Source organism: Eutrigla gurnardus (assembly GCF_963514095.1).
Source record: "Eutrigla gurnardus genome assembly, chromosome: 12".
Lineage (NCBI taxonomy): Eukaryota > Metazoa > Chordata > Actinopteri > Perciformes > Triglidae > Eutrigla > Eutrigla gurnardus.
The window spans coordinates 13,597,572-13,612,748 of NC_139926.1; the positions used below are offsets into that span (position 1 = coordinate 13,597,572).

General features: G+C 40.5%; 1 protein-coding gene across 4 annotated transcripts in view; it reads right to left on the minus strand.

Annotated features, from left to right (window-relative positions):
- epha3 (eph receptor A3) overlaps positions 1–15,177 on the minus strand; it is a 411,842-nt gene that overhangs the window by 15,717 nt on the left and 380,948 nt on the right. For 2 of the 4 annotated variants that reach the window (XM_084022186.1, XM_084022185.1), the window contains exons 8-9: positions 12,453–12,561; positions 891–961 (exon numbers count right to left, since the gene is read on the minus strand). The exons of the other annotated variants lie outside the window; for them this stretch is intronic. In XM_084022186.1, coding sequence (XP_083878312.1) covers positions 891–961; positions 12,453–12,561 — 180 coding nt within the window. The remainder of the gene's footprint in view (positions 1–890; positions 962–12,452; positions 12,562–15,177) is intronic. 4 annotated transcript variants of the gene reach the window in all.

Consider the following 15,177-nt stretch of genomic DNA (forward strand, 5'->3'; position numbering starts at 1 on the left):
AAGTGTCCTCTTAAAACTGCCCATTCTCTCTGTCCTCTCATGACTTATCCTACCTCTTAACCTGTACGCCCTTCCTATTCTTGTATCTCTGTCCTCTCTGTTCTCCTTTCAGTCTCGTCTCAATCTCTATGTTCATTTTCACACATCGTTCTTTTCTCACTTCACAGCTCTCATTTTTTTTTCATGTCAGGAATGAAATGTTGGGTACTAAATGACAAAAGACAGGCAAAAGAGACAGGAAGGGACAGGAGTGCAGAAGCAGACAGCGCAAGGATGCAGCTACAAAATGAGATTAATCAAAAAGGGGGAAAAAAATGCTCATGCAAAAGATCAAATGAAACTCGAGCAGAGATTAGGAGGAGTGCTGGAGAGGAAGGAAGGGAAACAGTTGGATGAAAGCGAACGGTGGTTAAGAGCATTTTGCTCTGATTACTATTGTATGAATTTCCACATTTGCAGCTTCTTTTCATGCTAGCATTTCTAATGTTGTGTGACTCTTTGCATTCTGTACAAGCTTTGTGTTGGGAGCTGTCATTCCTGTGCAAAATGCAAATATGCATAGGCACAGAAACACAGGGGAAATGATCCATACAGCAGCACAATGCGCGAGTTGAATGCAAAGAGATGAGCACGTGGCTAGCCTGCTAGCTGCCGACTGCAGCTCACAGAGTCGTCCTCTTTCCTCTCTCCTTATTAGCAAAGACACGGCATGCAATAAAACACTTTCACACCAAATTGTAATTTTATGCAATGTGCCATGTTTCACTTTTTTTTTTACAGTTTTATTTTTACATGTCATTAAATTATGAAAGACCTTGCAAACTTGGGAAAAATGAGCAACAGTGAGAGAAACCCCCCCAAAGAAGAGTGAGTTGGAGTCATTGATTTACCATGTCCATTCTGATAAGTGGTCCTCCTTTTCTCCTCTGAAGTCATCTTAGCCTTAAAATACCACTGACACCTGGAAAACACATTGATGGACAGAGTTAAAGATACAATCTCCAAGATCTGGGTTTCGTTCCCTCTGGTACCACCTATGGTGATCAGTGGTCATGGCAGGTGTGACGTCAGTCTGTTGGCTTTGCACTTGTTTCGTCGTATGTAGTCTAGTAGTTTATTTGTTTCAGCCATAGTAACCATTTAGTCGCACATACAACAACAAAACATGTGTGAGAGACAATAAACCAGTCTGACATAGTCTGACGTAAAGTTGGACAGTGAAAGAGACAGCCGACAACAATATCTTGGAGGCTAATTAGCCAAGTGAAGTTATTATCATTTTCATAGGAACACAGCGTCACATACCCAGTTCATGACTATAGAGTATATGAACTAGAACGAGAATACAACTAAACAAGAAGAAAGATGTTGCCAGACAGTGAGAATCTGGCCTTGGAAAAAAGGGTTCACAGATTAAGTAATGCAGATGGAGGTGGTGTGTTTCAGGTATGTATGCAGAAATATAAGCAGAAAAACACAGAAACAAAAGTCTTGAGGAAAAAAGAGTAAATGGAAGTTAAAGGAACGGACAGTCTTTCACAGAGAGAATTAAATGCATCCACTGATGCAAAACTCCCCATCCTCCTGTGCATCTCTCTCTCTCTCTTTGTGTGTGTGTGTGTGTGTGTGTGTGTGTGTGTGTGTTTATCTGGGCACTGAGACACTGAGAGACAGCCAACGACTGATAAACGCTGCTGCCAAGAAAGTCTGAAAAGCTGAAAGATTAGATGACAGCAGCCGCAAAAGACCATGGAGGAATTTCTCCAAATAGATGCTCAGCTCAACTGTTACACTGAAGTGAAGGAAATACAAATCACCCCATCAGAATCACACATTAAACTAAGAATCACTACGTACCGTGTGCAGACAGGAGTTCAATTCACAGCTCACAACACGTTAACACAAAACAGTCAAACCTTGGAGGTTGTGTTGACAATTATAAAACGAAAGCTCCGAGAACATTCTGGGCACAAATTCAGGAGGATCGTCTTGCTACACAGCACGGAGACCCAATTACACATCATCAAGAGCTCTTGATTATTTCCAGTAAAATACATACTTCACTCAGTCCTGGCAAACACTCCACATAATACAGATGTGGGTGGGAAACTAATATTGAATTGGTTCATCACAGCACGGCAGCCACGACACCACATGCCACCCACTTTGTTGATCCAACCATCAGACAACTTTTTGCAACTGCATAACGACATCATACTTGTGCCTTGGCAACTAAAAGAGGGCAGTAATTCATTTTACAAAGAGAATGAACATAGTGCTGGAACCAATTATCAATGCTGTCACTTTTCTGCTGAGAACACGCTCCTTAATACAGCATAAAGACACTATAAACTGCATATTAACCCTATTGTAATTTTACAGGCTGTAGTTCAGGGTGATGTGTTGGATTGTATTGAGTGACTTTGGGTCCATTTGTAGACCATTTAAAAAAAAAAAAATCAACAAAACACTCATTAAAGCGCCAACATTATTCTAATTTATATTGTCAATTTCACAGTTTTCTTTCCTGAAATGCCATTTTCATGGTGAACATCATCACAGTTTGGGTCACCTCACCACTAAAAACATTAAAAAAGAAGATTTAGAACTTTGTTTTACTTTCAAAGCGATCGACAGGTTTTACACAGTAACCCGAGGACTAAGCCGCAGCTAAATCAAAGGTTTGTAACCCAATTACAGTGGTCACAAATTTTCCGAGGCATAACAATGATATGAAGAAAGGTGCTCTGGGTTCTCAGGCTGCATCGATGATGGGTTTTAAAGCCCTTTTTCTGCAGTAGAGGACTTAATTTATGACCATGAGCACAAGGAATACTTGCTCTAACTTCTCACTAAATGTTCTCATATTTCATAATTTATCGTATCGAATATAGAATTCTATTGCCCCTTCCATAAAGTCCCACAGGCCCAGAGTACTTTAAAGTGCCAGCCCTGGAGGATGTAACTTAATTCCTATTTGCTAATGTGCTGTATGTCTGCTTTTTTCTGATAATAAGGCTGTCGGCATTTTGCATGGATGAAAGCTTATCATTTTTGGAAGCCTTTGATATTTTCCCTCCTGCACTGTAAAACATACAAATAGCAAACAAAATAACCTTTTATTCCAACTGATCTTACATGTAAAGATGTTCCTCAACGACTTCTAAGTGGCAGATTCACATTATTTTATTGTATACTAAATGTGTTTTTCTGTGTATAAGAGATGATAATGACGTGATACATTTATTGCAGCATTCTTACGAAGGTGCAAGACATTGTTTCGAGATCGCTGTGGATCTACTGTGCTTCCGTGCAGACAAGTGTTTCATTTGTGGGTGTCTATTCAAATGATCGATGTGAGATTTCCGCATATTATGTAGATACCCGATTATGTTTGCCCTGTTCAGAATGACAGAATAAGCCCCGCCTCTTTCACTGTGTGCTCCAATAACAGTTGAGGGAGCAGATTCTTTTTACAAATGTCCCCTTTTCTTTTATATTTAGATATGCTGCAGATCACATTGTGGTTTATGTAAGTAAAATGCTGGCTAACCTGCTAGCTAACATATCGTAACGTAGCTACATAGGAGGAGTTAGTCTAATGTCAGATCGCCAACATCACCAAGGTTTGCTTCCTCCTAATTTCTGTGGTAATGCCTAACATCCCAACGGAACAAGTTACCGTAGTAACATGTCCTTCTATTGCATACTGTAGTCCTTGTCCTTGGCTTCTTGAAGCATTGCCTCATGCTCAGAACGGCTATCTAATATACACTGTTGCACCTGGCTAAATGGAACGGGCATCACCATGTTTCTTTTTGGTCAAACTTGTATGACCCAGCAAGAGTACGGGGGGCATGAAGGCTATATTGAATGAATAGATATGTAACAAAACCCTCAAGTGACCATTTGATGCAGGAAATACAGTTCTAGCAAGCTACCGAGATGCTTTTCTCTCACACGGAGCTACAACCAGAAATAATATTGGACTTATGCTGCAATCCATTGCAAGTCGGAAGTCAATAACTACCAGTCGGTGGGACTTCCAATCCAAATCCATCAGAGAGCATCTGCTTGGAAAAATATTGTTTTTATGGGGCCTCTCTGAGCTTCACAAGCATAATCTACAGAGGACCTACATCAATTACCACAGTACCATTAGCAAAGAGACATTTTAGAAAGTAACCATCTTTAAATTAACAGCTGTGTAAAATCTAAAATCCTGTGGGGAAATATATCGGAAAATTTAATTTAAAAGAGACAGAAATAGACGGCTTACACTGCATGCTCGCAAGGAAGCACAAATCAAATTGAAATGTCAGCTACAGCATTGTTACAGCACAATTCGCAACACAAACACTACATGAAACACAACATAAAGGAAAAAATGATGAAAAGATAAGCTAACTGACTTTATACGTCATGTTGCTGGGATGCCAGGTGTGTTCATGTCAGCTAAGGCAGGCTAGCTAAATCTTTCCTATGTTTCCGACTTGGAATTCTGACTTGGATTACTGTTCTATTGCACTTTTCCGTGTCAGAGGTTATTTTTTCCTTGAGTTTCGAGTATAAAGGATTATAACATTACATTTACTAGCATTTTTACTACTACTACAAAAGCTACAACAACTTCAGGTACTGTTTGCTGGTGAATGTCTCAAAGTTGTTTTGCCCCCTGGGGACAAAATGCCTCTACTGCACAGTCAAACTATGGAAGAAGTTGTCTCACTTACCCACTGAATTAAATGAATTACATTTGATGTATTTTTGAGATTTTAGATATATCTGTGTATAATTGCTGTAACACTGACATAATATCACCTTATAAAGTTGTTAGCCTGCTGGCAAACACTGTGTCCACAAGATGACTGTAAATCCAGATTTCACTTTCCTTTCAACTCCGTTTTGGTCTCCAGCATCTCCGGAGGGAGCTCAGTCCTCAATTTTCAGTTTTTAAAAAATATTTTCTGTAACTGTTCTAATAAACAAAACCACAAATAATAGAGACTATTCTATTGTTAAGGCTATTGGTCTTGCACACAAAACTATCCATGGATTACAATTTATACCGAACTCAGCTGCATGAGTTCTAACCAGGACCAAAAACCTCCAGTCCTCCGAATCATTCAATAACAACAACGAGATGCTTTAAGGATACAATTCAAAATCCTCCTTTTGGTTTACAAAGTATTGGCTGGTCTGGCTCCACAGCACATTCCAGAAATGCTGTCAGTCTATAATCCCAGCAGATCTCTCCGGACAGAAGGTGTAAACCTCCTTCATGTGCTCAGAGCACTTTCTAAGTCTGGAGAGTTGGCTTTCAGTATTTATGCACCTAAAGAATGGAACAGTTTGCCTGCTGATGTAACAAGGTGTTATATTCAGAAGTGGGAACTAACAAAGTAGAAATATCACGTTACTGTACTTAAGTAAGTATTAGTTTATTTGAGGGGAATTATCCATTTTTTCCTCATAAATATGATGCAAGATTCAGTTAGCTTTGCAAAAAAAACAAAACAAAACAAAAAAAAAACAGCCCGATATTGGTTATTTTAAATACAAACTAAAGACCTAAAGGGCTACCTTTTGTATTTTTTTTTAAATGAACACATGATATTTGTACAGTGCTTGTTGTATGTGTGGATATATATATGTATGTTTTATTGTGCATTTATGTATAAATGTAGGACGGCGTATTAGGGCCACTGTAGGGGGAACAAATGGAGCCGAGAGAGGTGGGCAATATTCTGAGAAAAAAAGTGGCAAATTTGCTAGTTTAGAGTGGCAAATTTGCTAGTTTATAACGATGCCAACAACCGGCATTCATGCTAGCTAACTTCCCATGAATGTCACTTTTAAATTTCTAATTAATCCATCCCAACATTTGACAACACTTTGCTAAGGTCCTTAGAGTGATTTCTGTTTATGGTTATTGTTAGTTAATTTTATATGGGCCAAAATTGTCATCTTATGGATGTTTGTTGATTGGGTGGTTTGGCTAAGCTATCGGTAGGTTACGATGCTAACAACCGGCATTTATGCTCGCTAACTTCCCATGAATGTTGCTTTTATCTTTCTAATTAATCCATCACAACGACAACGCTTCGCTAAGGTCCTTAGGGTGATGGCTGTTGATCGTTATTGTTAGTTAATTTTATATGGGCCAAATTGTCATCTTATGTGTGTTTATTGATCGGGTGGTTTGGGTAAGCTAGCGGTACCTTTCACTTGTTGTCACAACCAAAATAACGAATAACAGCCATCAGCCTAAGGACCTTCGCAAAGGGTTGTCACACGTTGGGATGGATTAATTAGAAAGATAAAAACGACATTCATGGGAAGTTTGCTGGCATAAATGCTGGTAGTTAGCATTGTAATAAACTTTAAAACTAGCAAATTTTGCCACTTTAAACACGAAATTTGCGACTTTTTTTCTAAGAATATTGCCCACCTCTCTCGGCTCAATTTTCTTTCCTACAGTTGTCCTATTAGGCTATTGTATAAATATCTGTTTATTTGCAGATTTTTTTTTCTAATAGTTTATTTTCAAAGCACACAGATATGCTTTTAATGACATGATGTTACACAAATAGATTACATTTAATTGAATATTGCCTTATAAAGTGGCTTAATGATCTGATGGTGCACGTCTGCTGCGATCGAATACATTAGGAGTGAAAATGACCACAACGTCCGAGTGGAGAAAGTGTGTCGAAGCGCTAGCTTGTAGGAGTGTGTGTGGGTTCATTTGATCATATGTGAGCCGCCTTGTCTTTGAGGACTTAACATAATCTGGGTTGCCACATTAGAGCAGGTGTCAGAGGGGCTACGAGCCGCAGAATGCCAGACTGGTCTTCGGCTAAGTGAAGTCTGTGGGATCCTGGACACTGATAGATGGAGCAGATAACACGGTGGCTCACACTGGCAGAGAGGGCAAGAAGGGGATTTGGAAAGCTACTGTTGACCTCTGGGGATGGGATCAAGCTGTTCATTAAAGAAATGGTGGCATGTGCCTTTATCAGTCTTTTCCAGTCCTGTCCTGTGATCCCCTTTATCCGCCTATCCCTCTGTCTCACTGGCTTTCATGTTGAAAAGAGGGCCGCACATCCATACACAGACACACACAAAGTCAGTTATCACACACAAAGACCTTGGCTTCTGCCATTGCTCTCCACGCTGTGGAGCCTTGTTACAGTACATATTCACAAGCACTTTACACACACACACACACACACACACACACACACACACACACACACACACACACACACACACACACACACACACACACACACACACACACACACACACACACACACACACACACACACACACACACCTCAGAAAAACAACCTTGCCAAGATCCCTAATCAAAGCATCAGTGTAATTCAAACCACTCCTCTCTTGTCCTTACATCCCTCACAGTCACCTGACCATGGCACACCTATCTGCTGCTACAAAGGGCACAGAAAAGAAGACTCGCCGAAAAATATGAAGAAAACCATAACAAAAAAGGTTGCAGGGACTGAGACAAAGCTCAAGGATAAAGAGAATACATAAGGCAAAACTCTTCAGCTAGGTGTGCAGTTGTGACAGCAAGTATTCGCTGAAGCATGAGCAGATGCAGACATAGGCGTTAATCTAGGTTGCTTTTAGGGCAACCAGGTGTTAAAACTCTACGTATAGCGGGTCCCCTTATGTCCTCCCTTGTGTGGGAACGTACACCTGTGAGAGTGGCGTGATTGAAAGCTCTCATCTTTCTCAGGCAGCTCAAGTACATTTGGAGCTTTTTAAAAATGTAAGAGAGCGAAAAGTTCCTCCTACGCAGGGCAGAGGGATCGCAGATATGACAGATCGTGATGAAGTAAAAAAAACCCTCCAACTGCTACTGTGACTGCTTTTAGCTGGATTCAGGTAACAGAAAGGTCCTTCGTGTACTAGAATGCAAAAAAGAAAAAAGCCTAAAGGGCTTGTTTTAGCTTTTGCACCTGCCGTGTGTAGGTTTTAAATAAATAAAGCAGGAACAAAGACACTCCTACACACACAGGGATCACATTATACAAATAACACTGTACATCCCTGCCATAAATCTACTGCTTTCAGCTTTTTTTTAAGTAGTTGGACTGTGTCCTTTGACATTCACATCATGCAAACACTAAAGGATTTGTCTGATGAAAGTGTTGATCTTATATCTGAGAAGTTCACTGCTCACTCGTGGACATTTTCAGGCAACCAAAAAATGAATATGCAAGTGTTTAAAGCTGCAGTTTCTCTAATGGGCAACAGGTCCTGGTCTGGGAAGACTGAGGGCCAAATGCATATTTGTGTAGTATTCATTAAATGTATGCCTTATGCAATCAGCACCTGGGATGGTATTAATAAACTCTGATGAGAGCTCAGGAGGTGCATTTAAAAAAATGCACTTGTCTGAGATCTCGAAGTTCATCATTTATGTTGGGATGCTGTTTAGAAATAGATGTAACAGATAGGTGTAACAACAAAAAAACTAATTTGCCACAGTTCAAAAAGTGAAAAAATAAATTTCTGTTCATTCAAATATCTTTTGTGATGTTCTCACTCAACTGATATGTAGTAGGGCACTTATCCGCGTATTACAAGCTGGATTGGGTAGCGGTTTCAAGGCCCAGTCCCACCAGAAAGGGTCACAGGAAAGTTTGCCCATGCGCTGGTGACATAGGGACTACTCACAGGGCAAGTTGATGAAGCCTGGCTAACATGTTGGTACAAGATGGTACTCGTCAGTCAAAATCATGATAACAATAGCAACTGGAACAAACTTACTTGCGAACTGATGAATGATTTTAAACGCATGGTGAAAAAAAAACAACACACGTATTGAGGGCCTAAAAAAAATCTATAGAGCCCTGCTTTTTTGAGGGATCTGATCTAAAAAATGATAATGCCATGCTGAAAAGTAAGTGCAAAGGCTTAGAGGAAAGTTCTTGAAAAAACACAGAACAAGTCAAATGAAACTGACATACAGTACATAGCAGAGGATGGAACATGAGGCTATATGGTATCACAAAGAAAATGGATGAGACCATTTGTTCAAAAGTAAAGGAAGGGGCAGAGAAAAATGATGTTGTTTCTGCCATTGATGTTGTTCACCAACTTGGACGTCCCGGGGAGCTGATCAGAGGCCAAAATGCAGCACTGTGATGAGAAAAATGCAGCATCACACCCGATAATACTGTGTTTCATCTGCCGAACAGCGAGGACAGTGGAGATCGGCACAAAACAACACCAAACTGAAAACCAGCCACCTCAAAGAAGACCCGACAGCCGCAGACAAGGCCGCCGGGATCCAACTGTGTGGATAAAGCAAGCAAGCAAGTGAAGAGGGCAGGTTTTTCTTCGTCCTCGGGAATCAAGCCTTGCTACACAAGCAGAAAGTAATTGCTAAGTGATAAGGATTCTGGGCTCTTCTGATCATCATATCGGCTCCCAGGAGCAGACAAGATCATACTGATTGGGAAAGAGTAACATTATCCTTGAAGCACTATCATTTTTTGTCTTCACATTTTAAGGACATGAAAGGACAAGAAGGGACACGGATGCAAACAGGCTCTGAGCTTCTTTGTGCTTTGTTTCCAGGGTTGCCAACTCTCACGCTCCTGGCGTGAGACTCAAGCTTGCCCTGACAGCGTGAGATTGATGGTGAAAGCATGAGTGTCATGCCAGGAGCGTGAGAGTTGGCAACCCTGTGTTTCCATAGCTGGCACCACTTCAAGTGCTTTATTGCATCTTCTGGCATGTGAGCCGTACTGGCTAACTCATGGCCGATGCCCTGCATTGCTCACATATGGTAGTGATAGCTGATAACACCATTCTGACCAACGAAATCGCTGCGGAGGCATAACACAATTACCCTCCGGTTCCCCCTCAGGTAAACACTGTTAGCTTTGTCAGCACGTTTGCTGCAGTTTGTACAGTAAGAACTACAAGACTAACTATTAGAACATTAGACCAACTCTGGATGACTAACTACAATCATAAGTTGAGAGCCTATAATATTCATTGATTTCTATAAGGCCTTTGTGTACTATTGAATGTGGTTTTATGTTTATAGAGTTTCTTGGTATCAGTGGATAGCGGGGATAGGTTAATTGATGACTCTAAATTGGTGTGAATGTGAGCGCGAATGGTTGTTTGTCTCTATATGTTAGCCCTGTGATAGACTGGCGTCCTGTCCAGGGTGTACCCTGTCTTCGCCCAATGATGGCTGGGATCGGCTCCAGCCCCCCTGCGAACCTGAATACAGGATAAGCGGTAGATAATGGACTTTACTACTTTATCGGAAATGATATGTTGTGGTTTCTTTGTTTTGACAAATGTACTTATTGTAAGTCGCTTTGGACAAAAGCGTCTGCTTAATGCCCTAAATGTAAATGTGTCCCATATGAGAATGAGCGCTATTTATTAATTTGTCAGGTGGCAGATGATACCTTATTGTTAAAGCATTATAGTGCATTGAACATTTGTTTTGTATCAGGTTTTAAGATGAATGCCAAGAATTCCATGATTTTCCTACACTTGAAGGTTGTAATTTATGCATCACATTAGCTTTTTACTTGATAAAAAAACAAAACTAAGAAAAACGGTTTTCATTTATTAAGATTTTCTTGCTGAACAAAAATTGTGTTTGAGTATTTTTCTGAAGTTGTGTTTGAGCAAGAGAGAAAGAGAGCTGTTGGCTGTGCTCTAGGCAGACAGGTGTTGGGGATGGGACCAAAGGGAAAGGTTATCTAGCGGCAGTAAATTTAAAGTGCAGGTACGTTACAGTTTAGAATAAACACTTCACTATGAAAAAATAATCCTCAATACCCAAGACGTTGAAGTTCTGTCTTGCTTCCCAGCTGTTGGGCAAAAGTGAAAGGCAGCCTGTGGGATAACTAACCGGCCTCTGGACAGAGCCAGAAAGCAGCACAAACTGCTCCCCTTGTTGTAAAATATAGATAACATATGTATTCAGTGTTTTTTTTGGTTTATTTTAAAGTGTAAAACACTTCAATTGGGCGATGTCATTTATCATGCCAAAGATCTCTAGTAGTAGAAGTAGAAGTGGATTGTCTCCAAATGCATCGTACATTTCAAGCGTCCAATTCATCAAAAATGAATGATGTTCATAATGTCAGACATCTATCATGCCTGTTCTACATGATGTTAAATGTCAAAAGTAAAGCCCTTGTGTAGATCCACAAGGGTTGTTTTCAACTACGGGGCTTGATTATACCGCTTCAGGACTGTGAGTGTGTAAAGGCCACATCCTTCCCAGCAGCTGTACCCTGCCTAAACCTAAATAAAAGTCTAATTAGTCAGAATAAGTGAAAGCACCTGTGGCAGGAAGTATAAAGCAACATGCAAGAGTTTACAAGAGTGCTTCCATGCGGATGATAAAGAATCTCACTGATTTCGATAAGCCCTGACCTTGCCTCTCGGGACCATGCTCAAGGCCAGAGTTGTGTTCAACCGATTTGTGTTGTGAGATCTAATTGGAGTTTATCAGACACCTAGACCAGTATCAGAAATGCCTCTGATACAGCCTAATGTTGGCTCCGTATCAGCAGTCACGCGAGTCTATGCACAATCACATTCTCATATCTTTTATCATCTCTTTAATGCTACACAGGAACAACAACATGCGTCACTCATTGCCCAATCCATACTGCCTGACTGGTACTGCATATGTGCAAACTACGGCTACACACAGGTGGTAAAACACTTCTAGCAAATGGTAGATGCAAACATATTGCATACTGCAATGTCTGATGTGTAAATATATAACTGATTGCTAACGGGTTTGCCATATCAACTTCAAAGGTGTTAACGAGCTACTGTCCTGTTCACAACTTTACAAAAGACTAATTTAGTTAGAGTTAATTTGGGTTGAAATTACGCCTGTTTAGTCTGCAAAGCATCTCAAATTCACACTTTTCTTTTCTTTGTTTTCCCTCACACCTCATTCTTTCTCTATTATCCAAGTAAATGCATCTCCAATTTAGGGCTATTCAAAGTCCAAAGCCAGTTTTTGAAGCTAAATGTCACAGTAATGGTTTTACCATATCTTTGGGATCAATATTGAACAACTCTACTGTAAGATAAGGAATATGAATCCTATGCAATACTGTTGGTAAAGGAAGGAATATGAACCAAATAGGCCTTTTTCAAAGCAGACATTTGACATGACTTTGCAGGAATGCCACACGTGCAGTTAATAATATTAATAAGGGATGCACTCTGACTGACGAGGCTTAAAGTCATACTTAAATAGATAAAAAAAATGATACCATTTGTTCCAATATACTGTATCAAGGGCAGGCAACATGAGTGGTTTATCTGAAATGAATATGGGGGCAAGACAGTGTATCAGTTCAAACTTAAACCAAACCACACAGCAAAGTAGCATGACTTATAATGTGACATGCTCTTACCTTCCAGTGATCAGGAGGAAGAGGGTGAGGATGATGAGGAGGGTGAAGCCACCAACCGCTGCGGTAACGATGACCAACACCTGGCCCTGGTCAGAAGCGATGTCTGATGCTGAAGGTGGTTGAGAATGGAGGATGATTAAAGTGAAAAGACGTGAGGTTGGGTGGAGAAGATGTGAAAAGGAAGACAAAGAGGAAGAAGGACCAAAGGAGGGCGGGGAAAGGGAGGATGGATGTGTGGAACGGGAAGAGGATAAGTCGGACAAGTTGAATGTAAAGAGCAGGTATGTATGATGAAAGCAGCGAGGAGAGAAAAGAAGGAAATTAGACTGGAAGCAGGATAAAGAGAGTAGAAACAGCACATTTTCATTCAACATCATCTTCAATATTCCTCTCCATCAATGCACCATGCCTAGACCATGTTCGCTCTCTTGATAGGCAAATATTACGGAGAGATGTTTGATCAGTTCTTTGTAATGCTAAAACCCTCCGTCAGCTATGGTACTGGAATGATTCATATGCCTGCTGCTGTTTAATTAATATTATTCATTCATGAAATTGTGATTTAGTCCATGATCATTTGGTTAAATTGGTCCCATTTGATATTCATGATTTTCCCTTTTCTGTGTCTTGTCACAAGGCTAACGAATCCAAGATAATTGAAAGATGATTGCTATTACCAAACTTATTTCTATAATATTTCACGCTTAATGAATATGAATTGGAGATTGGAGGGTGCGTGGTCGCTAGCCCAAAGAGTGAGGCTCGTGTGGGTTTATACAGTATGCGGGTGTTAAGTCACGAGCACGTACACGTGTGCAGGAAGGGTGTCAAGAATTTGTGTGCCTGTGTGTGTGTGTGTGTGTGTTTTGCTGGATAAAAGTAATTACAGACCACTCAGAGGGAGGGGGAATGAAAGTGGCGGTCGCCAGATCACACGAGACAATTCTCCCAGACGTCAACTTCACACTCTCTTCACATCACTAACTAAGCAGATGTGTTGGACTGATGCTGTAATAAGATGTGTGTGTGTGTGTGCGTGTGTGTGTGTGTGTGTGTGTGTGTAGAAAGAGAAAGTGAGAGAGTGAGAGAGAGAGAGAAGGGTGGCAGAGGACAGGATCAGGTATGCAAGGTGTGGGATGAGGAACACGGATGACAGAAGAGAGGGAAAGACAAACAAGAGAGACAGCGAGAGGCGGAAGTGACCGACAAATACACAGAATGGGGAAAAACGAGCACATGAGACGGTGAGTGACAGGTCGACAGGCAGACTGACAGCGAGGGAGAGAGCGACATGGGGCCAAATGTGCTTTCTCTTTCAGATAAAAGGCCAGGCAATACAAAGGCTTGGCCAAGCGCTGTCTGATCCGCAGATAAAGCAAAGCTCTGCAGCTTTGGAAAGGAGAGGGCCACTGAGCCAAATGACCCCTCAACAATACCTGAACCAAAATAAAAGGACAGCTGGACCTTTGTATTTTATGAGAAGATTTGCAATAAAGCTACTCACGCACGAAAAGAAAAATGATTCAAATACAACATACATCAAGTCGTTGGACTCCCTTGTCGATTGTATAAATTCTTCAATTGCCATTGCAACGGATATCCTAATCTTTAGGGTTTTAGGAACAAAAAGTCTTTGTGTATTTCACAGTGAAATCTGTTGTGATCATACACATTTATCTAATAATAATTTTAGTGCTCAAATTCAGCATCGTTTGTTTTAGTGAACATGAACCATTTTATGGGTTGACAAATCATTACAGATATTTCTGTCTATTTAGGAATCCTGTGCCCAGTTGGACGTGGTAATTTGTGATAATAACAAGTTGTCTATGTAGCTTAACTAATAATAATAATAACTAGAATTTTTTGGCCATTTTTGCCTTTTTGTTGAGAGAGAGAGGGGGATGACATTGCAGAAAGGACCACCAGTCAGATTCGAACCCTGGGGACTCGTGCTCAGTAAGTGGGACGCCAACTCTACCACTGAGCCACCCCTGGTACAAATATTTTTTGATACAGCATAAATACTTGTTACATCTGATGGCGCCCTCCGTGGCAGATGTCTTTGTCCGCTCCTCTCGGGAACACTCCTTTTTAATCATCTTTAGCCTGATGAAGTCTGGCAACCGTTACCGGAGTGTGGCTGCCAGGACTTCCAGGCTGAGGAACAGCCTATTCTCACAGGCAATGAGAATTTTCAATGGACAATGACTTTTACCACTCCCACCAGTGCCTTCTTCAATCAGAGTAATCCTCATGCCTGCCATCGACAGAGATTTAAAAAAATGTCTTTTTTTATTTTCTTATTCCTATTTATTTTTAAATATATGTATAGCTCTAATCCCATGTTCACGAGTGGACTGCACAACGTAAGAATTTCATTGTGCTGTAATGCATGGATGGATGGAAAAAGTATCTTATCTTATCTTATCGAAATACTTGACTGAGCATATTTAACATTTTCATGTTGTTTATTTGCCAAGCCCTGGTGTATTTAGGCTTTAACACTTCAATTCAAAATGATATTCTTCATAAAGTAAATCCAGTAGCAAACAGAATAGAAAAAATAGATTTCTTTACAATCAGGCTCATTTTTGCAACCCAAAACGATGCCCCCCTGTTGGCCATTAGAAAGAATGCAAGTTTAAGGTACTTCTGCTTTGGCTTCACTTTTCGGTTAGGTTGCCGCTTGATATGGCAATTGCACTTTATAGGGAATCATGTG